Here is a 26191-nt window from a genome sequence, read left to right on the forward strand (position 1 = left end):
CACTTTTCAGAAATGGTTGTTTTTAGTCAAGGATTAATGAAAAAATGGTAGTTTTTCGCACGAATTTATAAAGTGGTAATTTATAGGCACGGTTCCATGAATTGTGGTAGTTTTTTGTTAAATACTCCATGATACCACACAAACAAAGCAACAACGTGGCTTATATACTAGGTCCTGGCTATATAGCAACCTCTTTCGTACGTCTTAATCCACCAATTACCAGCCAACCCATCTAAAGATAACCAGCCGGCCAGCTGGAAACGATACATATTTGTTTGACTTTGGCAACTAAGAGAGGCTAGCAAGGAAACTATAGAAATACGGCTTCTTGATGACAAAGGTGTCCCACAAGGAAAAAGAAGAATCTAGCTCACCTCAGATTATCTTCCTAGCTAGTTGATTATGTTACTATGTCTGCTATGTAAGTACATCAGGTGGTTTGACAGTAGCAAAGTGTAGTTTATCTTACTGGTTTTAGTAAAAGGGTCTCATTTGGTCAAATGGACCGGTGAAGTACTCCTAAGTATGTTATTACATGAAAAAGAAAAGAATGGAAGTGTATTTATGCAAAATACTTCAGACAAGGGCTATCAAAATCATACTATATGATGCAGAGGCCGGGGTTATCCCCTTTTCGGGGGAAATAAATAAATCATACTATCTATCAGAATATATTTTACAATCAGGAGGGCTGGCTTTAAGAACTTCGAGCCTAACAAGGTGAAATGTGATAACAACTTACAGCAAAAAACATGATAATGTGCCTGTAAGATACAACAACTACGTACCTAAATGGCATGTTAGGAAGCAAAAACCCTCTCACTGGTCTGCAGAGTGAGGGTTAAAACCCATCCCCACTACACAAACCGCTACATACTCTATACACTACAGCTTTGTGACATCTTGGTTAAATAGATAAATAATCAACATGATACTGTGCCTGTCGAGAGATCGTTCCTAAACCCAATTAGAGCTAGGAAAAGTGGCACCAAGACCTGATGTTGATAGTTCGATGCACTTTATTTATAACTTCTGGAAATACCAAACAAAGGAAGCCAGTGTACATACTTTTTTGGAACATCATGCAAATCCAGCTTCCCTCATATCTTTTATGGTTGCCTCAAGTGTTTGATGCAAGTCAAACCTCCGAAATCCAGCAACTAATATATCATAGCTAGAGCGGGTGAGCATGTACAAACTTCGGATGCGGTTTAAAAAGATCTCCAACCTATCAAAGGCCCTGTGACGAAAATATGAACAAATAATAGCCTCAACATCCTCTGGGCACAGAAACATCATGCCATCATCCAACATCCGGCCTATTGCATGTTCCATATCTGACAAGAGATCTGCACTAGCATAGAACCTGATAATTCCACAATGCAGTTGAGTTACAGAACTAAAGTGTGCTTCCTTTTGTATTAGGGCGAGCAGCTGCTCCATTACATCAATTTCACCTCCATCCAGGCATAGTCTTGTTAGTCTGTCAACCAGAGCTTTATTCAACTCCCAGTTGCCATCACTGACAAGTTTTATGAAACTTCTGACCCTATTAACCTCTTCTGTTCTATAAAGCACCTCAAGCTTGGCCTCCAAAATAGTACAGGTTGGCTTCGTTTCAAATGAAACCATTTCTCCGAAGACCAACTCAGCATCATCTAGCTTGTTCAACAGAATAAATCCCACTATCAAAGATTCGAAAGCTTGAGTACCCGGAATAAACCCTGCATTCTTTGCAGCCAAGTACCAGTTCATCATAGCATCGCCACTTCGGAGTCGCGAAAATGCATATATGAATGCATCATATGTAGCACGGTCAAGTTTGGAGTCCTCTATTCCTTCCATGGTCTCGTATAAGGTCACTGCAGCAAGGAGATCTCCGACAGACAAGAAAGTGTTAATAAGAGCATTAAAAATGCTAGTGTTCAGTTGAATTCCCTGTGCCTCTGCGCACTCAAAGACTCTCATTGCAAGAGCTGCATTCCTTGTCTCTCCACAGAAACGGATTATTATCGAGTAGGGTTCACAATTATAACTATTAACCCCTTCCTTTAGTAGCTTCTCTAGCTTCCATTCCAAGACCTGATCCAATGTTAGTCTCATATTAGTTCACCTGATAAAGATCTGTCATTACAAATACAAAGAAGAAATCTCATGAATCTGGAAAAACTACCACACAAAACTCACTGATCATATTGGCTATAGACTAAGCTATATCTGCTATACCTCAGGCCACCACATGCATCGCAGATCTGATTCTAACACGTGGGAGAAGTGGGCATGGGAGTTTCTCTACCGCTTCTAGTAAATAAAACTATGAACAAAGTTGTCAGCCCTGCATCTCTGAATTCCCCTCTTCGCCTGAACTCTCTGTTCTAAGAAACAAGAGCATACCACTTCGACAGGTTAACCAGACGAGTTAAAATCCACGGTGCTGGAGTCACCCTCTTAGTGAGTCATTGTGTTGGCTGTTAATTGCCTGCATTTAGTTACTTTTATCTTTCAGTTAGGATTGTTACCTCAATAAACTTGTCAGCTATAAAACACAGGGGGTGGGAAAGAGTTGAAATATCCCTTGGTGCCTTGGTTTGCTATTTCTCCAGTGTAAGGAGTAAACCTAGTTGATCTGTTTCTGAATCTGGGGAATTTCTCCTAACTTATCAATACGAAACCGAAAATCCTGCCTGAAATTCCATTTCCTTGTTTGATTTCTGTTGTTGTTCTTGTGAGAGCTTTCGGGATCTCGAATGCTAGTACTAAATAGAACTATGAAGAAATCACAAATGGATTGGAACTGAAAATACAGGGTATGATGAGCTGACGAGGTGCGCCTTGGCTGGGTAGGACGCGCGGAGGAGGGCCGCGGCAAGGGGCTCCCAGAAGGCGTCATCGCGGTGCGGGACCGAGGAGGTCGCCTCCTCCATGGTGGCCTTCACGCGGCACTCCGGCTCCGCCACCAGGCGTGAGAGCAGGGACGCGTACAGCTCTTCGCCTGACACGGTGGCGGCGGCTGCGGTTCGCATCCCGCGCCACAGGCGGCAGCGAGCCGCGGCGACAGCCATTATGGTGAACTCGCGGCAGCTTCTGCTTGAGATTAGACGAAAAAGGATTTGCCGGTATTGAACATATAGAGGATAAGCAAGTGCGGCCGACTCTCATTGCAAGAGCTGCATTCCTTGTCTCTCCACAGAAACGGATTATTGTCGAGTAGGGTTCACAATTATAACTATTAACCCCTTCCTTTAGTAGCTTCTCTAGCTTCCATTCCAAGACCTGATCCAATGTTAGTCTCATATTAGTTCACCTGATAAAGATCTGTCATTACAAATACAAAGAAGAAATCTCATGAATCTGGAAAAACTACCACACAAAACTCACTGATCATATTGGCTATAGACTAAGCTATATCTGCTATACCTCAGGCCACCACATGCATCGCAGATCTGATTCTAACACGTGGGAGAAGTGGGCAGGGGAGTTTCTCTACCGCTTCTAGTAAATAAAATTATGAACAAAGCTGTCAGCCCTGCATCTCTGAATTCCCCTCTTCGCCTGAACTCTCTGTTCTAAGAAACAAGAGCATACCACTTCGACAGGTTAACCAGACGAGTTAAAATCCACGGTGCTGGAGTCACCCTCTTAGCGAGTCGTTGTGTTGGCTGTTAATTGCCTGCATTTAGTTACTTTTATCTTTCAGTTAGGATTGTTACCTCAATAAACCTGTCAGCTATAAAACACAGGGGGTGGGAAAGAGTTGAAATATCCCTTGGTGCCTTGGTTTGCTATTTCTCCAGTGTAAGGAGTAAACCTAGTTGATCTGTTTCTGAATCTGGGGAATTTCTCCTAACTTATCAATACGAAACCGAAAATCCTGCCTGAAATTCCATTTCCTTGTTTGATTTCTGCTGTTGTTCTTGTGAGAGCTTTCGGGATCTCGAATGCTAGTACTAAATAGAACTATGAAGAAATCACAAATGGATTGGAACTGAAAAAACAGGGTATGATGAGATCACGAGGTGCGCCTTGGCTGGGTAGGACGCACGGAGGAGGGCCGCGGCAAGGGGCTCCCAGAAGGCGTCGTCGCGGTGCGGGACCGAGGAGGTCGCCTCCTCCATGGTGGCCTTCACGCGGCACTCCGGCTCCGCCACCAGGTGTGAGAGCAGGGACGCGTACAGCTCTTCGCCTGACACGGTGGCGGCGGCTGCGGTTCGCATCCCGCGCCACAGGCGGCAGCGAGCCGCGGCGACAGCCATTATGGTGAACTCGCGGCAGCTTCTGCTTGAGATTAGACGAAAAAGGATTTGCCGGTATTGAATATATAGAGGATAAGCAAGTGCGGCCAACTAGCGGCACCAGTCACGTCTTCTTTTATTCGCGCTATAAATAGTGCGTGATTTCCTGTCCTCTCCCTTTCCCCTCGCTCACTTCCTCCTCCCTCACCCCGCAGAACCCTAGCCGCCTCCCCCCCCCCCCCCCCCCCCCCCCTCCCCGAGCCGCCGCCGGTGCTCCTCCTGTCGCCCAGAGCAGGGCGGCCGGCGCGCCCCCCTCTTCTCCCCACCCAACGCTGGTGCCGGTTGGTTGCTCCTTCATCGTCGAGGGACGTTCGGGGAAGGACCAGAGGTGGGGCGCCGGCGGCAGGGAGCTAGGTGAGGCGGAGGGTCCCGTCTCCGGCGACGAAGCCATGGATGTTCAACCAGAACATCATGTTCGCGTTGACCTCTGTGGGCTGCTGCTTCTCCAACATCGTCTGCAAGAAGTGGTACATCGACATGAACAATAGGTTAGAAAATCCTTCTCCGTTCTCATCAGATCTCGTCGTAGTGGGTGGGTTGGGTGTGGTGCTGATCCGTGCTCTTGTGTTCTATGGGGGAGTGCAGGGCTGGAGAGTTCAAGGAGCCGGACTGGTTCTTGAACAGAAAGAAGGGCGGCATGTTCCTGACCAGGAAGGACTACAACTTTATTTGGTTCCCAAATTTTTCATAAGAATCTGCAACCGTATGAGTAGCAAGTAAATTTGGCATAGGTAAACTGAAATACTTCATGTTCTGTAAACATGTGTGCTACTATAGTGAACCATATGGGATGTTTGAAGCAGGATTTAGTTAATTAGTTTGTGCAAAGACGCAGTATGTGGTGCAGTAAATACATCTGCTCTACTAGAATTTATTCACCTCATATTTTGAAGTCGGTTTCATATAAATGCTTTGAGATTTACAGTTCTGGTTGTCGAATGGACAAGCCATCATACTGAATTCCACTCTAAGCATCTCCAATTGGATTTTGCTTTTGCAGCTATTCAATTCAGCGCATCTTGCAGTACAGTACTGCGGTGCACGGAGAAGCGGCGCAACCTGTGGCGCGAGCTGCTGTACATGAGCGGCGGAGGGATGGACCTTTTTGTTGTTCCCCGCTCACGAGCTGTTCTCGGTACGCGCTGTTCTTGGTGCGGTTTAGCTCATGGGGAAAATAAGGAGATGTTTCTTCAAGTAATTTGGGTAGGCGTTTGCGGAGCTTTGGATGTACTTTGGATTTAGATTGATGTTTCCTCATCCAAGTTCATGTGTTCTGTTCTTGTTTGCAGTTTTCTTTTTTATGAGAGTGACGGGGATAGATTCAGAACAAAAGATTTACTCCCTTTTGTTTTTTGATTTCTTTTTCTTGGAAATCTAAGTGAACGAAGCCATCCATTTCTTGAAAGCAACTAACTATTACTGAGTGGTTAATTAGTATTTTAAGATTCAATTTAATTTGAGCCACGGGAGTTGGTGTGTGTGGATTTCCTTTTTTTATTAGTAGTTCTCAGGTTGTCTCAAGCTATTACTTTCTAAAAAAATTACCAGGGTTAGGAGATGATTTCCTGTTTTGATTAGGAATGTTCTAGGGTTTGGAAATAGGATAGTTGGTTCCCAAATACAGTGATATTACTTATAGATGCTGGTTCTTTCCAGTAATGCCGCAATTTGGGTGTAGTATGGTATTTGAAATGATGCGATGAGCTATTGTTTGCCACATTTTTTCTATTCTCTGACTTCATACACATCCTCTCTTACACAGGATTTGGTCTTTAAGCTACGATTCCACACCAAGATTATGTTCTCTGGAGCTAACCGTGCTGCTGTGCTGGACAGGCAGATGAGGGCCGGCCTGCTGCCGATACAAGCCGTCGAGGTGGACGGCCAGCACTAAATCATTTGCAGGTGCACGATGATGGCCGCATCTGTTTTGTTAGCATGTTCCTATTAGTTTTTAATCAGCAGGCTACGAATGGTTTCCCCATCCAACTACGCTATCATTATAGTAGTGGTGAAACTATTACTTGATAATGCGCAGAGTAAAAAAACAATGATAGACATTTTGTTGTTCCCCATCTCAAATGCCGATTTTGTTTAATGATGCTGAGATGATTCAACTTTGGAGATTTTGACACAGTTTCTATACTCAATGAATTTTCTGAATGGATAGTACATATTTTGTTGACCGGTGATATTTCTTGTTGTGCAGGTATCTAGAGTTACATTCCGGTGGCTGAGATGCATATAGTTGTTGGCTGTAGTTCCTTCCATTTGTCCGCTCGACGTGGAGATTGACCCTCTATGTAGCATGCAACACTCAGCTGGGAAATGCACTTATAGGAACTAATCACTTACTTTGCTGAACTCAGTCTGTTGTCCAGTTTCCGCAGACATTTGTCAGCTGGCAAGAAGGTTGAAGGCACATCGACTTGCTTCGATTAATTGGTACTTAATCTGTCAGTTAATCTTGCTTGCATTTTAGTGTCTGCATACGTTTGATTATCTTCCTTGTATCAAGCATGAAGATTTCGATGCTGGATTTCTGCCTATGTTCCTTTATGTCCCATTTTGTGGGTGCTTTTTTTTGTTGAATTTGTACCTCGGTATTTAGACTCCTAGTTATGTGTTCTGACTATTGAATATTGATAACCATAAGTAGTCTGACTGGAGTTGGGAAGAAACTCCTGTAAATATTTAGAAGGAGTTAGGTTTTCTAAATATTTCTAATTTCAGGTGGTGCGGGCTGGACGACACCGAAGTAGTCATCTTCGCCGGCCCCCTCACTGCGTACGCATACTCCTTCAATTTTTCCCTCCTACTGGTACATATTCTTCCCAAGTTCCCCGTCCATTGCTAATTCTGAAATTTTGTTTCCTTAATTCGAATCTGAATTTCTTTTTCCTTGATTGGATATCTAACATTGCATTCTAATTATTTCATGTTGCTGCTTGCATCACTTTTGCAGGTGTTGTGATCTGGAGAAGCTCAAGTAGTCATCTTCGTCCATCACGTCACTGCATACGCATACGCCTCTGATTTTTGGCTCCTGGTACATACTCTTCCCAAGTTCCCCTTGGTGGCTAATTCTGTATTTTTTTTTGCTTAATTCAAATCTGAATTAATAATTCAGATTTTTTGTTTCCTTGATTGAAATCTGAATTAAATTTTGCTTCATTGCTATGTAACACTGCCTTCTAATCCGAAAAATCTGACAGATATCACAACACTCATATGCTTATGAAGCACATGTTTCATAATAACTAGATGAACTACATACATGCTCTCCTTTTTATTAATTAGTTGGTTTAGCCCCTAAACTATCTTATATTATCTAAAAGAAGGCAGGCATAATTAGTTTTCCTGCAATTTTTGTTAGTTATCTGTATTGTTTTCGTTGATTTTTTATCTATTCTTCTATATCCACTCATACAGTAGCAGTACGTATGTACAATATTTTGGAATGCAGCTCAAAGGAATAGGAACGTTTCCCGCAAAAAAAAAGGAATAGGAATGTGCTCCTCCCAAAAGACAATAAAAATCCAGCACCAACAATGAATAGCCGGAGTAAACAAAACAAGCAGACCAAATCGTGTCGGCCCTCGAGGAAGGGTTGCAGTGTCGAGGAGCAGCAGGCATGTAAATCTGACTGCAATTCATGTATGTCTCTTCCTATTTATCTGTTGTTCAACTGTGTTATTTGTGTACTAGACAGATTTGAGTAATTGTTAGCTAATGTAGGTGCAGCTTCATGAACGTCTGCCAAGGTTCTCAGTGAGGGCTTCCTCTAAGATGCTTTCAGATTTTTGATTATCTAGCATATATATGCAGTGAAGATGTCTCTCCTTTTTGGTACCGCTCTGAATAGGATACATGGTGTTCATGTTCTGTTAGATAATTTTATTCTTGTGTAGTTTGATTTAAAAGATGATAGGTCAGAATGACAGAATGTGATTAGTTTTGCTTTTGCTGCTGCTACACATGATTTTACTTTTGTTTTTGATTGTTTCTTTTTCAGTTTCTTAAGGCTAGAACACTACAGTGATTGATTATGCACCTGAAGGCTTAATGAAGCTGCTTGGACTGAATTTCTCTTTAAAATACATGGTGCTTGTTTGGGATGTTTGGGCAAAAATAGTTGGGAATTGGTTTTTTATTATATGCAAAGCTTCAAGCCTTGGGGTCTTGCTGACATTAGTTGTTTCAAGTTCAGACCTTATTCATCGCTGACTATACTCTCTTAAGTCAGGTCACGGTGGATGGTTGAGAGGAGGGAGGCAGAGCAGAGACAAACGGCGCATTCCGCCATGCATGTGTGTGGATTTGTATCATCCTACTACTGTGTTGCTTTGTTTTACAGTAATAAATAAAGAGATGAATCAGATTTTCTTTGGTTCGTTAGCAAAATTTTACACATCAAGTATTTGATCTCAGATCCTCTATTTCGGTTTGGTATATGAGTCTTTTGCCCATAGACTAACATGTCCCTTAACCTTTCTGCTTGGTGATACTTTTCTGTATCAGCAAGTAGTTACGGATTGAACAACCAGTTACTGATTACGCCTTATCTCAGTGCATACTAACTTCCTATGAGTACCTGGTTTGCTGCAGCCCTTTGTGCCATTTGCGCAACGGGTCATCTAGTATATTATAACAACCACACCAAGCATCCAACCACGAGTCCACGACAAGGCTTGGCTCAAATGTTTAAACGGAAAACCAAAGAAAGTGCAACAGGGACCAAATAAGTCAAGCTGGGCATAGCATAACTTTTTTTTTGAGCATCAGTACAGACACAAGCGCTCATATACACGCGCATACACTCATCCCTATGAACGCACACAGCACCAGAATTAGAATTTGAACCTTGGTGGGTTGGGAATACCACTGTCCACCTAACCAACTCAATCACAGATTGATTCGCGGCACAGCATAACTGTTAGTGATATATTTGGTAGTTAGAGATTGTCTGGGATTAGATAGAAATTGTTTTCATCTAACGCTTTACGCCAATCATTCATTCATGTCCCTTCTAATATGATATCAGTCTAACCAATCTAAACCCTAGCGTCGCGTTCGCAACGTGACACCGTCCACGACGCTCCCGCTGCGACTGCGGGGATGTCAGCCCGCGGCTGCTATTCTCTCCAGCCTAACCATCCGCGACGCTCCTGTTGTTTGCAACGCTACCGCTACAACTGCAAGGGTGTTAGAGATATATTTGGTAGTTAAAATTGTCCGGGATTAGATAGAAATTGTTTCATCTTCTTGCCCTATTGTACTCAATATATACTCGCCCCTAAGGCTAAATAATACATCCAACGTATTACGTCAATCGTCCCTCCCTATCCTTTCTAACAATAACAAATCCCTGTAAGTAACCGATAATTGCTAGCTAATCCGGCTCAGGTGAAGGTGGTGAAAGTAATCCTTGAACTGTTCCACTTGTTGTGCTTGGCCTTCCCACTTGGTGAAGAGATTGCTGATCTTCTGTTGTATCAAATCGAGCGCGTCAAAACGGTCCGACAGGAACTTGATCTCGGCGAGCAGCTTCTCTTCTATGCTTCCAATCCCAGCAACGATGTATTGTGACTAGGCACTGGGCTTGAACCTGTGGCGATCAGACGAACTCAGGATTCCCTCATTTCCTCGCTTCCCTCGCTCGACATGTACTTCTTCAGTTTCGTCAGTTAGAGCATCTCCAATTACGCCCCCAACAGATCCTCTTTAGACATTTTTATCGCGCCGGCGTCGAAAAAACGGCTCAGTCACGCCTCTAGAAGGCTGTTTTTCGTCGGATCGGGTCGAAACTGGTGCCGACGGACCCAGGCCGAACCCGGCGCCCCCTGGCACAAGCGAAAAGGACGCGTGGGTCCGCCCTGTCAGCGAGGCGGGCGCCTCTTCCCGCCGTTTCTTCCCGCTTTTTTCCACTTCCCTCCCATACTCTTCCTTCCTCCCGCCAATCTCCCTCCCGCTCGCCTCCCAGCCGGCTACCATGCCACCGAAGAAGTATGTCGCCCCCCGCGCGACGGCAACCGCGACCGCCTCCGTCGCCCAGCCGAAGCAGAGGAAACCGAAGGCGCCGCCGATCAAGCCACCCGGCATGTCAAACGCCGAGTGGAGGACGGAAGTTCAGCGGCGGGAGGTTGTCACAGCCGACCGACGAAACAAGGCCATCGCCAAGAAGGCTCGCGACAACGCGGCGCGCGCGGCTGCGGCTGCCTCATTGGTGGACCAAGCCGAGGCCGAGGCGACTCGCGCGGGGATGATGAATCCACCCGGAAGCCACGCCCAATACGCGCCCTGGGGCCAGCAAGGCGTCGGCTCTCCACAGCCATGGCCCCATGGATACCCGGCCCAGCGCACGCCCTCTCCCATCTTCGCCGGCGTGCAGTGCCCTCCATACAACTACTCGCCGCCCGCCTACGCTTCCTCCCCGACGCCCCCGCTACGCCGTGGCCCGCTGCCCTTCTCGCACCTCGGCGACACCGACGAGACCGAGGCCGACATGGACGACATCATCGCGGCCGCCGCGTCTCCCTGGTTCGCCACACAGGACGAGGTGGTGGATCACAGCGGCGGCATGGACGGCGAGCTCAGCTACGTCTACGGCGAGGACGAGCAAAAGAAGCAGGAGGAGGAGGACGATGAGGAGGAGGAGGAGGAGGAGGAGCCGACGCCTGTTTCGGCGAAGGGGCGCAAGAAGAAGAAGCGGGCGGCCAGGTCAGGCGAGCCGCGCATCAAGTGGGCGTCCAAGGAGGAGGAATGCCTCGCCGAAGCATGGAAAGTCGTCTGCCTCGACCCGACGACCGACACGAACCAGAGCATCGACACGTACTGGGACCGCATCAAGGTCGAGTTCGATGAGCGCAAGCTCGTCGACCCCTACTTTAAAGGGTCTACATGCAGCGCGGCTCCAAGGCGATGGCGAACCATTGGGGGCGTATCCAGGGGGCGTGCAACAAATGGCATGGGGTCGGCGAGGAGGTCGCGGCTCGCCCGTAGAGCGGTGCCAGCGTTGAGGATCAGGTATGCCACGCCGGTCTCCCGCCTCTCTTCGCCGTGTACGCACGCCAACTGTTTGTTCCTCCACGCAGTTGCTGCGCATGTTCGCCCTGTACCGGCAGAGCAACAGCGACGCCGAATTCAAGTACCTCCAAATTTACAAGCGCATTGACAAGTGCGAGAAGTGGGCGGAAATCCGGTGCACCCTCGACAAGGCCAGGGAGACCTACAAGCCGGACGCGCCGACTCCTGGCGCATCGGAAGGGTGGCCGGACGGCAACAAAGTTGCCAAGAAGGGGAAATACGCCGACGCGGCCATCGCTCGAGTGCAGGAGTCCATCGAGCACTGCCTCGCCGACGCTCAGGCCCGGGCCGTCCTTCGTGAAGAGAAGACCGAGGCACGGTGGTCGGCGTTGATGTCGAGCAGCGCCGTCAAGCTTGACCTGCTCCAGACGAACGTCGCCGCGAAGAAGAGAAACACCGACCTGGCTTTTCTGCTGGGCGGGGCGTACATGCTCCAGAGCACCGACGAGGCGGTCAAGGCGTGGTACTTGGCGGAGTGCGGCCTCATCCTGAACCAGCTTCCCTCGACAAGGTCGCCGACGCCGACGCACACGCCGACGCCGACGCCAAGCCCGCGTGATGACGCCTTCACGACGCCCAGCACCACCGAAGCCGCGCCGACACCACCCAGCGCAGAAGCAGCCCCGACACCGCCAAGCCCGCGCACGCCAACTCCGCTGACGCCTAGGGCAGAGCCCGCCGAGTGATGTGTTGCGCACGCGAACTTCTGCCGCTCTATTTTTTTGTACGCCGAATTGTGGCTTGCGATCGCCCGACTTGTGGCGTCTTTTGTGAGCGGGAACGACTAAGTTCGAATTTTCCGCGTCCTGGGGGTGTGACTGGGAGCTAGGTCGCCTCCAGGGGCCGAACTAGCGCCGGTTCGCCTTCAGACCGCTCTCTTTTAGCATCTTGAGGGGCCGAACGGCTGGAGATGCTCTTAACGACTGAACTTCTTAGCCTGCATCTCTACTGCTCTCTGCCATGCTCTTCTCCATCCCCTCTACATCTTGTGCCCTTGTCACGCTACGAGAGCTAGCTAGGAGTGTGACAATTGAACTGAGCTGGAGCATTTGAACATCATGCTCGTCAGATACAATGGCACCATCTCCAGCAAACAAAGTGCTGAAAATTGACATAACCAAGACATCATTAAAGCTGAAACCGGAGCAGTTTTGAAGAATTTTTCAGCAAGAAATCTAACCAGTGGGATAAGCCACACCGTTTGCTGAAATCGTACAAACACGCAGTGGTTTAAGATCAGTTTGATCACCTCCCATGTTCCCACTGATGATGGTAATAAAGTTAACATTAGTACTGCATCACGGCACCGGCGAGAAAACTAGTTATAAGCCAGCGAGAAACAACAAAAAGGATGCGCGAATTAGGCCCTCTCACCACAGATCATCTCTACACCTTCAGATCACAAACTAGGAAGCAACAAGCAACTAAGCCCTCTCACAACACATGGCACAAAGTTGTGCGTCCCTGAAGAGAACAACGAGGTAGCCCTCGGCGCCCTCCTGGAGTGTACACGGCAGAGCTCCGGATAATGCGGTTTTCACAATGAATTTGCATTAAAGAGATGAGAGAACAAAAACAGAAAACCTTGGAGCAATGAGAAGCAGAACGGCGGCAGTTGAGCTGATCTTTGCTACTCCCTCCGTTCCTAAATATTTGTCTTTCTAGAGATTTCAACAAGTGACTACATACAGAGCACAATGAGTGAATCTATACTCTAAAATATGTCTATATACATTCGTATGTGGTAACCATTTGAGATCTCTAAAAAGACAAATATTTAGAAACGGAGGGAGTAGTAACCATCGCTCGTCAGCCATACTTTTTTTTTTTTGAGATAGCTTACCAGGTGTGGGCTTGACGCCTGGTTCGTCAGCCATACATGATGCAACAGCTGCTATGTACTGTTAAATAGGAAAATGCTTGCTAAAAAATAGGAAAATGGCATCATCACTTTAGTATAGGTTTGGTTCTGAAATGACACAAATATATAGGTTTGGAAAGACTTGTATAGAGGGCTGATTTGAATGGCTATTAGTTTAGTCAACGCATAATACTGTCGTAAGACTAGCTTCAGAAGTGGTTAAAAATATGTCAATCACACTGCTTTATAGTCAAGAAAATGAAGCCGTAATCTTACTTTTGCTAGTTCAGGAGAGGGAAATAGGGACTTCCAAAGATTAGATGACATAAGCATACAAATTGGCAGGCCTTGCTTTGCCAAGTTGCCATGTCACTCATAGGTTAAAGATGATCTCAGTAGAAATGCAACAAGCAAGTAATATCAATAAGAAGCTGCCCAGTACAGCTACTGACCAAGGCACTAAGCCATCAATGCATTGAATGATTGTGGTAGATACAGCAAATGCAATGGTTCAAACTAACAGTACTCAACTTCAACAAAAAAAACTAACAGTGCACTAACCTGGGACAGATTTCAGACAATTCAGATGTTTCAGTAACAAGATCAAATCATTTAGATCGGTGCACTAGCGTTCAAAGTATACAAGATTCATTCCAAAGCGTACTAAACATGAGAGGGAACAAACTGAAAACTGGAGGAACAAAGCGCCACTTCATTGGGGCTTCAGGCTTAAAATCCAGGAAATTCCAATCAACGCCATGGATAAAGCTAAGAAACCCCATTCGTTGATATTTCAGGTTTGAATCACGAAGCATGAAATTAAGATCTGAGGCCCGGAAACAGCAAAGCGCATCACGAAGCACAAAGTTAAGATCTGCGAGCCAACTTTCACATTGCTGATGGCAACAAGAGGGTAACATCAGACAGTACACACTAGAACATAACACAGCCATACTGGCACGAACGAGGGATCTTCCTACCACGATGCAAGATCAGACACATGCTAACGAGACGAAGCTAACATCTCTACACCAGTCTCCAGATCAGACAACCACGAGGCAACCTAGGCCCTCTCGCCACGGATGCGGCGGGCGAGCTGGATGTCCTTGGGCATGATGGTGACGCGCTTGGCGTGGATGGCGCAGAGGTTGGTGTCCTCGAACAGCCCCACGAGGTAGGCCTCGGCGGCCTCCTGGAGCGCGGACACGGCGGAGCTCTGGAAGCGGAGGTCGGTCTTGAAGTCCTGCGCGATCTCCCGCACCAGGCGCTGGAAGGGCAGCTTGCGGATGAGCAGCTCGGTGCTCTTCTGGTACTTGCGGATCTCCCGGAGCGCGACGGTGCCGGGGCGGAAGCGGTGCGGCTTCTTCACGCCGCCGGTGGCCGGGGCCGACTTGCGCGCCGCCTTGGTCGCCAGCTGCTTCCGCGGCGCCTTGCCGCCGGTGGACTTCCTCGCCGTCTGCTTCGTGCGGGCCATCGGGGCTGGCGGGTGGGCGCGGCGGACTCTCGGGGGTTGAGGAGGGGAACTGCTTGGGGGCTGGGATGAGGATGAGGAAGACGGGGAGGGGATCCGGTGGTTTTAAGGAGCGGGAGGCGGCCGGTGGGCGCGAGTCTGGGGAAAATTTCGCGTTTCTGGGCGCGGTGTGCTTTGGGAGGGGGGAGGAGTTCCGAGCGTTGGATCTGCGGGAAATGGGTGGTGAGGATTTAGTTTCAGATGAGTCACGCGGATCGTGGGGGAGCGATCCGTGGCGCGCTGGTTTCTCGATTCTGATTGGCTCGGGCGTGGTGGAACTGTGGGCTGCGTAGACCCCTCTTTGGTTCTCTTTTTTTTAGGTGTTCTTCGGTTCTCTGATGAGTGGTGTGATGGAGCACGGGCGGAAGCTGGGATATGTGACGCACCATTTCTCTCTTTTCCAGTTTTACGCCAGAATTCAGACTGTGTTCTTGTGGTTTGCGATAGGAGCAAAATTTATCCATAGTATACTTGAACTTGAGTCGGCGTTTGACTTTGGTCATTGGATTTCACTATACTTTAAATACGGTCACTACACATGCTCTCGGTATTGTACATAGTCACTGTATAAGTTTCTGATACATTTCTATATGTTTTTCTTGCTTACGTGACCTTAATTTCCCAGTCAAGCCGATGACTGCTTTTGCAAAAAAAAAAAACGATGACTGCGTAGATAAGACCAGTGGACGGTGACCGAGGGGTCAACGGTATCGTCATCTAAATTACTAGGCCAAGTAGCAAACGATGACCTCACACCGCCATCATCGTCCATGTCGTCGTAGTCGGCTTTGTCTGAGCCGTCATCGTCGCCGCCACACCGCTTGAGGATGGTGTCATGGCGTCCCTCATCGGTCGCGGTGTCGCGCTCGCGGTGCAGACGCGTTTCTTCCTCCACCTTGCATCACCTCTCACCAACTTATTGACGGACCGTGCGCTCAAACTCGACCATCCCAGCTTGGATGAGCTCGGCAACCCCACAATGGTCTTGGACGGATCAAGAGCCCAAGCCTCCGCAAGCACGGGGTCCACAAGCAAGCAGGTCGGCAGTAATTGGGTTTTCACGAACGCTATCGAACGATGCGCCCGGCTGCTCCCAGCGCGCCTCCACCTCGAACAGACATTTATTGTGTTGCATGAACTGCAAACTTAGAGGTAGTGGACATGGCTCTGCGAGAGCGGAGCCACCTCATACTTAACGGGCGGCGGGCGCGGTTGACCATGAGGCCGGATGCAACAAGCGTGAGCGCGTAAGGTGGTTGGCAGCACTTTGTCGGGAGGAAGAGGGAGAGGTGGCTGGGAGCGTGGGATTCCTCTTCATTGCGGATTTTAGTGAGGCTGACATGTGGGTCCCACCGGTTATAAAAACAGTCAAACTTAATTATTCGATACAGTTTCCCCAGTCGTGTCCACTACCTCATCAGTGTTTTTTGAAACGGGAAACCAAGTTTGTGGTAGTCTTCGTCGAATTTTAAAAATAGATAGTTTTTAGAACCCTTGTCCTAATACTGATAGATTTATCTTTTATGCTATATACTCTTCCCTCCCTGACTCCACCATGCCACCTCAATATTCATATGTAAAAAAGATCACTTGCATATTCCTTAATTCAGTGTTATAGACTCCACTTGAACTTCATATTTGTTGCAAAAGCAGTAATGCAATTTCTACGAAACTTAATAGAGTACAATATATTTTTTTCTCTAGGAGTGTCTATGATGATCTATGTTCACCGAACAATTGTTAGCCAATGGACAGATGCATAACCAAATTGAACTATCTAAAATGAACTGTGCATATCTTGCTACCCATACTTAATTGTCTATCATGGATATGAAATTTTAGCACGATTATCATTAAAAAATTGCGCAATTTCTTTTAATGTGGCTATAACAATTGCCGCGGTTAAACAGACGTGCCAGTACTTCTGAAGTGATGATGGAGGTGCACAGATTAGTTCGTTACTGCTATCCCAGATGCAGAACTGTACATAATACTGCCGTCTCAGGTCACAAACTTCTGAATTATTCAGTTCTGTGCGGATATTTCACATTCCATTTGAAGTCCAAACCCTACAAGCAGAACAGTCGCTAGATAAAAAATTAGAACTAGTCCATGATACCGGCACGCCAGGTCAACAACTACAGGTAGCAGACCATTGCTTGAATGGATTCACTAACAGTCCATAAAATTCAGAATTGTAACTTATGTTCGGTAAAAGGGTACTAGAGATAACCAAATTTGCTTATAGGAACCAACTTCTGGATGATACTGATGCTGCAAATTACAGCAACTGTCAAACTTGACATTTTAATAGTGTCAACAAGGTGCTGCAAACATGCTGGCTAGATGATGATACTAATTGAAAATCAATGCTAACTTCTAGCGTTACAAACCAAAAGCACGAGCAAGGCAAAATCATGGCGTTGGTGTTGTTCATCATTACCTTGACATGAACACAGCGGTACTCATAAACTCATAACCTGAATTGTTGCAACCAATCCAATAAGTTTCAGAGAACTGAAACCTACCATTAACAATACAGATGTTCAGTCCAGTGGCACAGTTCGGTTCAGAAGAGCAGAAAAGCAAACAACAGTCAGATCATAAGCAACGCTGCTAAATCTCAGCTTGCAAAAGCGGCACCATAAGGTTCATAATTCTGTTCTTACAGCGAACGAAGCATCGGTAAGCATTCAGCAACTCCCATCCAGCACTAGCACTACTTCTACTTGGCGATAACCAGAGTGAACAACCACATCTGGTACTAGATACAGGCAACGGAATCTAAGAGGAGGTGAACTTGGTGACGGCCTTGGTGCCCTCGGAGACGGCGTGCTTGGCGAGCTCCCCGGGGAGGACGAGGCGGACAGAGGTCTGGATCTCCCGGGAGGTGATGGTGGGCTTCTTGTTGTAGCGGGCGAGCTTGGCGGCCTCGCCGGCGAGCTTCTCGAAGATGTCGTTGATGAAGGAGTTCATGATGGACATGGCCTTGGAGGAGATGCCGATGTCGGGGTGCACCTGCTTCAGCACCTTGAAGATGTAGATCTTGTAGGTCTCCACGCTCTTCTTGCCCTTCTTCCGGCCCCTCTTCTCGCCGCCGCCCTCCTTGGAGGCGGTCTTCTTGCCCGCCGGCAGCCGCTTCTCGGCCTTGGGCTTCTTCCCGGCAGGGGTCTTCTCGGCCTTCTCCGCCGCGGGCTCCTCCTCCGCGGGCTTCTTCGCCGCCGGCTTCTTCTCCGCCTTGGGGGCCATCGCTGCTCCGGGAAGATGGGTGGGGATTGGGGGCTACGGTGGAGAGTTGTGTGCAGGGGAAGGTGGGTGGCGGATATGGAATTGGGGAAAGACGGAGCACGGTGCTGGGTTTATAGTGGGAGAGAGGTCACCGCTGATTGGTGGATTCGTGGGTGCCGCGGATCCGTGACATGGCATCGTATGAACCGTTCGTTCGATATTGCTTGCAACGATCCAGATTTGCTGCGGTGCGTCTATGGCTGTGGTGGCAAAAACCGTGTACGGCATTTCTTTTGTTTTGTTTTGAAAAAGACAAGCAAAGGATATCGGAACGGCAGAATAGGATTTCGGAGAATGGATGGGTCGGATGATATATTTTTCCATATACGCATACTCATGTTGTTTAGATGTATTTTTTATTTGAATTTTATGCATTTGAGTACTTTTTTAAATATAACTTTTAAAGTATTTTATCTAAAATGACAAAAGGAGTTTGTGGCACAAAATTGAAAAAACTGTGGGGACACCATGAACTTGAGCTTCCCCCATAAAAAGTAAATACGAAGAATCTACATAGCTGTCCATTTAATTATTGAAAATTGTTACTATTAAAACTGAAAGGAAATGGAGTGCCATGAACAAGAAGGCGAGAGAGGTGGATATTAAAAGCTCCCGCTCCTTATAAACTTTATACTTAGAAGATGGTTAATAGTATAGTCAGCTGCGGAAAATTGCTTATGGAGCTCGGCTTTCATGGAGTCCGGTTTCTAAAAATTCAAAATTGAACAAAACTCATATATTTCCAATTTCAAAAAATACTGAAAAATACGGACATACATGAAGGCATAACACATGTGTGTGTAAATTTCAGGACGAAATACGTTGAAATGACGGTTGTGCAAAAAAAATGGCTTTTCAACACATGATACTATTCATCTCAAAAGATCGTGAATTTGTTCTTTTTGCACAGATCGCATCTCAAGGTATTTCATTATGAAGTTTTACACACATACACATCACATCCTTGTGTGCTTGTATAGAAAATTTTAGATTTTTCTGAAGCTAAAATGTATGAAATTTGTTTTTTTTAATTCGGCCTCCATGAAGGCCGAGCTCCAAACTGTCATTCTCAATTAGTTGTTGGCTATATGATATTGCCACATCATCTATAACAAACCTTATAGCCGGCAAAATATAATAGTCAGATGTAAGGGCATCTTCAGCACCGACCCTCAGACCGCTTGTATACATTCGGACCGCGCGGTTCAGACCATGGAAGCCATCCAACGCGGGCCTGTATCGCTCCGCTGAGCGGTCTGACGTGTTTTCTCCCGCATATTGGAAACAAAGGGGGGTTGCGGGAGTCCGAAGAACAACCACGTAGGACCCCCCCCCACACACACACACCTCCCCCTTGCTTTGCATCCGCCCCTCCACCTTCGCCGATGTACGTCTCCGGCTGCCAAAGAGGCATTGCCGGACTTCCACAACCGACACTGATGTGCCTGCTCGCATTTACGACAACGTTTCCACCCCGTTGTCGTTTGCACCCTGGTACACTTTGCCCCCCTATCGACGACCTCCATGACGGACACCATGCTCGGCCCGGCAGGTGTTTGGTTAAATGCCATTGAGCTTATTTTCGAACATTATGTCGTTTTTAGAGTATGAAGGATGGCGAGCTACTCGACCATGGAGGATGAGTTGTTGTGCGATGCGTGGTTGGCCGTATCCATGGCTTTTGTAGGTAGGAGCAAATGGGGGACCTTCTGGCAGCAAGTGCATGAATCATTTCACGCACGAAAACATATTGCGCCCTACGACATGTATGCCATTTAATAACATAATGTGAGGTCATTATCGTATCGCCGGTATACTATCCAGACCAGCGTCTCCAAGTTCTGTAACGTGGTTCGTCCGCTGGAGATAAGGTGGTCACTGCACGCGGCTGTGGACGAGGTCACAAGTTTTGCTTCCTCTTGCTCAACTTGTTGATGGATTCGTCCACTCAATGTTGGTCTACACATTATCACTACTAGGGAAAAGCTTATAGGCAGACGCTTACTAGTAGCGAGGGTTTATACCCCTCGCTACTGCTACTTACTAGTAGCGCGGGTTTTTGCCCATCCCAACTACTAAGTTGATAGTAGTAGCGCGGGTTTTTATGAAGGAAATATGCCCTAGAGGCAATAATAAATGTGCTATTTTATATTTCCTTATTCATGATAAATGTTTATTATTCATGCTAGAATTGTATTGACCGAAAACCTTAATACATGTGTGAATACATAGACAAAACACCGAGTCCCTAGTGAGCCTCTACTTGACTAGCTCGTTGATTAGAGATGGTTAAGGTTTTCTAACCATGGACATGAATTGTCATTTGATAACGGGATCACATCATTAGGAGAATGATGTGATGGACATGACCCATCCGTTAGCTTAGCATTTTGATTGTTCAGTTTTATTGCTTTCTTCATGTCGAATACATATTTCTTCGACTATGAGATTATGCAACTCTCGGATCCGGAGGAATACCTTGTGTGCTATCAAACTTCACAACATAACTCAGTGATTATAAAGATGCTCTACAGGTATCTCCGAAGGTGTTTGTTGGGTTGGCATAGATCGAGATTAGGACTTGTCACTCCGAGTATCGGAGAGGTATCTCTGGGCCCTCTCGGTAATGCACATCATAATAAGCCTTGCAATCAATGTGACTAATGAGTTAGTTGCAGGATAATGTATTACGGAATGAGTAAAGAGACTTGCCGGTAACGAAATTGAACTAGGTATGAAGATACCGACGATTGAATCTCGGGCAAGTAACATACCGATGACAAAGGGAATAACGTATGTTGTCATTACGGTACGACCAATAAAGATCTTCGTAGAATATGCGGGAACCAATATGAGGATCCAGGTTCCGCTGTTGTTTATTGACGGGAGAGGTGTCTCGGTCATGTCTACATAGTTCTCGAACCCGTAGGGTCCGCACGCTTAACGTTCGATGACGATTTTGTATTATATGAGTTATGTGATTTGGTGACCGGATGTTGTTAGGAGTCCCAGATGAGATCACGGACATGACGAGGAGCCTCAAAATGGTCGAGAGGTAAAGATTCATATATTGGACGATGATATTCGGACACCAAAAGTGTTCCGAGGGTACCGGGTACATATCAGGTCACCGGAAGGGGTTCCGGGCATCCCCCCGGCAACTACACGGGCCTAATGGGCCAAGAAGGGGACAGACCAACCCCTAGGGGGATGGTGCGCCCCATGTAGGCCAAAATAAGGGGGAAGGAAAGAGAGGAAGAGATAAAGGAAGGGGAGCAATTCGGCCTCCCCCTTCCTTCTCTCCTCCCTCCTCCTTCCTTCCCCCTCCGGATGAATATGGAAGGGGGAAGGCCGAATTGGGAGGCGCCCAAGTAGGATTCCTCCTACTTGGGGCGCCCCCTTGGCCGCCTCTCCTCCCCTCCAAACTGTGGAGGGGGGCGCCGCACACAGCTAACAATCGTTGTTGTGTGTTCTAGCGGTGCCCCCTCCACAGTTTACTCCTCCGGTCATATTGTCGTAGTGCTTAGGCGAAGCCCTGCGCGGATCACAGATAATCCACAAGTATAGAGGATTGCAAAAGTTTTCGAGGGTAGAGTATTCAACCCAAATTTATTGATTCGACACAAGGGGAGCCAAAGAATATTCTCAAGTATTAACAATTGAGTTGTCAATTCAATCGCACCTGAAAAGACTTAATATCGACAGCAAAGTATTTAGTAGCAAAGTAATATGGAAGTAACGGTAACGGTGGCAAAAGTAATAGTATTAGTTTTGTAGTGATTGTAACAGTGGCAACGGAAAAGTAACTAAGCAAAGATCAATATGTGACAAGCTCATAGGCAATGGATCAGTGATGGATAATTATGTCGGATGCGATTCCTCATGCAACAGTTATAACATAGGGTGACATAGAACTAGCTCCAGTTCGTCAATGTAATGTAGGCATGTATTCCGAATATAGTCATACGTTCTTATGGAAAAGAACTTGCATGACATCTTTTGTCTTACCCTCCCGTGGCAGCGGGTCCTATTGGAAACTAAGGGATATTAAGGCCTCCTTTTAATAGAGTACCGGACCAAAGCATTAACACTTAGTTAATACATGAACTCCTCAAACTATAGTCATCACCTGGAGTGGTCCCGATTATTGTCACTTCGGGGCTACCGAATCATAACACATAGTAGGTGACTATTGACTTGCAAAATAGGATCAAGAACTCACATATATTCATGGAAACATAATAGGTTCAGATCTGAAATCATGACACTCGGGCCGTAGTGACAAGCATTAAGCATAGCAAAGGCATAGCAACATCAATCTCAGAACATAATGGATACTAGGGATCAAACCCTAACAAAACTAACTTGATTACATGATAAATCTCATCCAACCCATCACCGTCCAGCAAGCCTACGATGGAATTACTCACGCACGGCGGTGAGCATCATGAAATTGGTGATGGAGGAAGGTTGATGATGACGATGGCGATGGATTCCCCTCTTCGGAGCCCCGAACGGACTCCAGATCAGCCCTCCCAAGAGAGATTAGGGCATGACGGTGGCTCCGTATCGTAAAACGCGATGAATCCTTCTCTTTGTTTTTTTCTCCCCGAACGTGAATATATAGAGTTGGAGTTGAGGTCGATGGAGCATCAGGGGGCCCATGAGGCAGCCCCCCCCCCCTCGTGGACAGGGTGTGGGCCCCCTGACGTTGATTCTTTCGCCAGTATTTTTTATATATTCCAAAATACTCTCTGTTGATTTTCAGGTCATTTCGAGAACTTTTATTCCTGCACAAAATAACACCATGGCAATTTTGCTGAAAATAGCGCCAGTCTGGGTTAGTTCCATTCAAATCATGCAAGTTAGAGTCCAAAACAAGGTCAAAAGTGTTTGAAAAAGTAGATACGATGGAGACGTATCAACTCCCCAAAGCTTAAACCCTTGCTTGTCCTCAAGCAATTCAGTTGACAAACTGAAAGTGATAAAGAAAAACTTTCACATACTCTATTTCATCTTGCTGTTGTAAATATGTAAAGCCAGCATTCAAGTTTTCAACAAAGATTATGAACTAACCATATTCACAATAATATTTAGGTCTCATGTTTACTCATATCAATGGCATAATCAACTAGCGAGCAATATTAATAAATCTCGGATGACAACACTTTCTCAAAACAATCATAATATGATATAACAAGATGGTATCTCGCTAGCCCTTTCTCAGACCGCAAAACATAAATGCAGAGCACCTCTGAAGATCAAGGACCGACTAAACATTGTAATTCATGGTAAAAGAGATCCAGACACAGTCATACGCAATGTAAACTAATAGTAATACATGCAAATGACAGCGGTGCTCTCCAACTGGTGCTTTTTAATAAGAGTATGACGACTCAACATAAAAGTAAATAGATAGGCCCTTCGCAGAGGGAAACAGGGATTTGTAAAGGTGCCAGAGCTCGATTTTTGAAACATAGATGAATAATATTTTGAGTGGTATAGTTTCATTGTCAACATAACAACCGAGAGATCTCGATATCTTCCATGCTACACACATTATAGGCAGTTCCCAAACAAAATGGTAAAGTTTATACTCCATCTACCACCAACAAACATCAATCCATGGATTGTCCGAAACAACGGGTGCCTCCAACTAACAAAAATCCTGGGGGAGTTTTGTTTGCAATTATTTAAATTTAAGCATGGGACTGGGCATCCCGATTACCAGCCATTTTCTCGTGAGTGAGGAACAGAGTCCACTCCTCTTGAGAATAACCCGCCTAGCATGGAAGATATAGACAACCCTAGTTGATACATGAGCTATTCGAGCATACAAAGCAGAATTTCATTTGAAGGTTTAGAGTTTGGCACATACAAATTTACTTGGAACGGCAGGTAGATACCGCATATAGGAAGGTATGGTGAACTCATATGGAATAACTTTTGGGGTTTATGGAAGTGGATGCACAAGCAGTATACCCGCTTAGTACAAGTGAAGGCTAGAAAGAGATTGGGAAGCGACTAGCTACAGAGCGACAATAGTCATGAACATGCATTAAAATTAATCAACACTGAGTGCAAGCACGAGTAGGATATAATTCACCATGAACATAAATATCGTGGAGGCTATGTTGATTTTGTTTCAACTACATGCGTGAACATGTGCCAAGTCAAGCCACTCGAATCGCTCAAAGGAGGATACCACCCTATCATACCACATCACAACCATTTTAATAGCATGTTGGCACACAAGGTAAACAATTATAAACTCATATCTAATTAAGCATGTCATGAGCAACTATAATCTCTAATTGTCATTGCAAACATGTTTCATTCATAATAGGCTGAATCAGGAACGACGAACTAATCATATTTACAAAAACAAGATAGGTCGAGTTCATACCAACTTCTCTCATCTCAATCAGTTCATCATATATCGTCATTATTGCCTTTCACTTGCACGACCGAACGGTGTGGATAATAATAATAATGCACATGCATTGGACTAAGATGGAATCTGCAAGCATTCAACACAAGGGAGAAGACAAGGTAATACGGGCTCTTTGTTGCATATGAGAGCCACTCAATATTTTCATCATGGTCTTCTCCTCTCGACCCCCAAAGAAAAGAAAAGAAACAAAACTATTTACACGAGAAAGCTCCCAACAAGCAAAAGAAGAACGAGAAATATTTTTGGGTTTTCTTTTAATTACTACTACTACAGACATGGAAAGTAAACTAGCTAAAAGCTACAACTATTTTTTTGGTTTTTCTTAAGGTTTTTCAAACACACAAGAAGAATGCTGGAAAATAAAATAAACTATCATGGATAGTACAATGAAAAAGTATGAGCACTAACAACTGGCATGAGTGTGTGAACATGAATGTAATGTCGGTGAGAAATACGTACTCCCCCAAGCTTAGGCTTTTGGCCTAAGTTGGTCTATGCCCATGCATAGCCTGGTGGATATCCAAAGTTGTAGCTGGGGTCGTACTGAGATGCAGCGGGTGTTGCTTGATGAGCTGCATCTTGGAGGCGAGCTGCCTCCATCCTCCTCTCATACTCGTTCGCCTCCTCCCTGGTTATAACATATCTCCCTTTTGTCTGAAAGTCAAAGAAAGCAGGAGCAGGGAGAGCAACATGGACAGTGCGACGTCTATCAAAGATTAGTCGGTATTGGAGGAACTGTTCGTTCCTCTCAACAAACTGATGACGAACCATAGCATTATAATCTAGATAAGCAGGAGGCAATTCCATATCATTCTCATGTATGGGTATCTCAAGATAATTAGCTACACGGGTTGCATAAATTCCACCAAACAAGTCTCCACTTAAACTATTAAGATGCAACCTTCGTGCAAAAATAGCCCCCAAGTTATATTGTCTATCACCTAATACCGCACTCTTGAGGACACTAAGATTTGGAACGCACATGTGGCAAGCCTCATCTTTACCGTTAATGCATCTACCCACGAAGAGAGCAAAAAAATGTATGGCAGGAAAATGAATGCTCCCTATGGTAGCTTGTGTGATTTCTCTAGATTCCCCCATAGTGATACTAGCAAGAAAGTCTTTGGCCCTGTTTGGTTCGGCTGTGGATTTCTAAAAGCAGCTGTAAAAAATCTGTTGTGGAAAAACAGCTGTGGAAAATCTGATGTGAAAAAGATGTAGGTCATTTGACAAACTAGGTGATACAACATTTTCAGATTTTGGCCCGCAACGGAATCAGATTTTGGAAAGCACGTCCTGGGTTGCTTCCGCTTTTGGTTCAGATTTTGACAGCGGATTTCTGGAATCGGATTTTGTTGGGTTCGTCCTTTGGTTCAGATTCTGCTACGCGGCAGCGGAATCTGTCGATAAAAGCTGAACCAAACAGGGCCTTTATATTCAGATTTGCGAGGTTCACTAACATTGCCCCAGTGCGGGAGTTTACAAGCAGTATTAAAATCTTCTAGGTCCATGGTATATGATTTACCATAAAGATCAAATAAAACAGTGTGAGAATTGCACGAGGATGTAAATTTAAACCTTCTCACAAATGAATCAGTTAGGTAACAGTATTGCGGGCACTTATCTGACACGAAGCCCTCAAGGTTAGCATTACACACATACGCGTCAAGTTCATCCTTAATACCCGCTCCGACCATAAA

The 26191-nt window shown here is 45.9% G+C and overlaps 4 protein-coding genes and 2 long non-coding RNA genes across 7 annotated transcripts; 2 read left to right on the forward strand and 4 right to left on the reverse strand.

Annotated features, from left to right (window-relative positions):
- Window positions 1-809: 809 nt before the first annotated feature.
- Window positions 810-3157, reverse strand: LOC123081615 (pentatricopeptide repeat-containing protein At2g41720-like). The gene is made up of 2 exons (XM_044504162.1): window positions 2823-3157; window positions 810-2082 (listed from the first exon to the last, which is right to left on the reverse strand). Exons 1-2 carry the CDS (start codon window positions 3060-3062, stop codon window positions 1081-1083), a joined length of 1242 nt encoding a protein of 413 aa, XP_044360097.1. The 5' UTR covers window positions 3063-3157; the 3' UTR covers window positions 810-1080.
- A 773-nt stretch (window positions 3158-3930) lies between these two features.
- Window positions 3931-4262, reverse strand: LOC123081614 (uncharacterized). Its single transcript, XM_044504161.1, has one exon. It carries the CDS (start codon window positions 4251-4253, stop codon window positions 3969-3971), a length of 285 nt encoding a protein of 94 aa, XP_044360096.1. The 5' UTR covers window positions 4254-4262; the 3' UTR covers window positions 3931-3968.
- A 199-nt stretch (window positions 4263-4461) lies between these two features.
- Window positions 4462-7118, forward strand: LOC123084867 (uncharacterized). 2 transcript variants are annotated; one of them, XR_006439438.1, is made up of 6 exons: window positions 4462-4780; window positions 4878-5023; window positions 5293-5495; window positions 6055-6197; window positions 6502-6737; window positions 7026-7118. It is a non-coding gene; the product is annotated as an uncharacterized lncRNA (long non-coding RNA). The 2 variants fall into 2 exon arrangements; XR_006439437.1 differs by having other exon boundaries at window positions 4464-4780; window positions 5293-5427.
- A 136-nt stretch (window positions 7119-7254) lies between these two features.
- On the forward strand, window positions 7255-8703 carry LOC123084868 (uncharacterized). Its single transcript, XR_006439439.1, has 3 exons — window positions 7255-7341; window positions 7759-7949; window positions 8539-8703. It is a non-coding gene; the product is annotated as an uncharacterized lncRNA (long non-coding RNA).
- Window positions 8704-14106: 5403 nt separating this feature from the next.
- LOC123084869 (histone H3.2) lies at window positions 14107-14866 on the reverse strand. The gene has a single exon (XM_044506400.1). The coding sequence runs from the start codon at window positions 14711-14713 to the stop codon at window positions 14303-14305; it is 411 nt and encodes a 136-aa protein (XP_044362335.1). The 5' UTR covers window positions 14714-14866; the 3' UTR covers window positions 14107-14302.
- A 2482-nt stretch (window positions 14867-17348) lies between these two features.
- Window positions 17349-18086, reverse strand: LOC123084870 (histone H2B.1-like). Its single transcript, XM_044506401.1, has one exon. It carries the CDS (start codon window positions 17996-17998, stop codon window positions 17534-17536), a length of 465 nt encoding a protein of 154 aa, XP_044362336.1. The 5' UTR covers window positions 17999-18086; the 3' UTR covers window positions 17349-17533.
- Window positions 18087-26191: the final 8105 nt, after the last annotated feature.

This window comes from Triticum aestivum, chromosome 4A (genome assembly GCF_018294505.1).
Source record: "Triticum aestivum cultivar Chinese Spring chromosome 4A, IWGSC CS RefSeq v2.1, whole genome shotgun sequence".
In the NCBI taxonomy this organism is placed as follows: Eukaryota; Viridiplantae; Streptophyta; class Magnoliopsida; order Poales; family Poaceae; genus Triticum; species Triticum aestivum.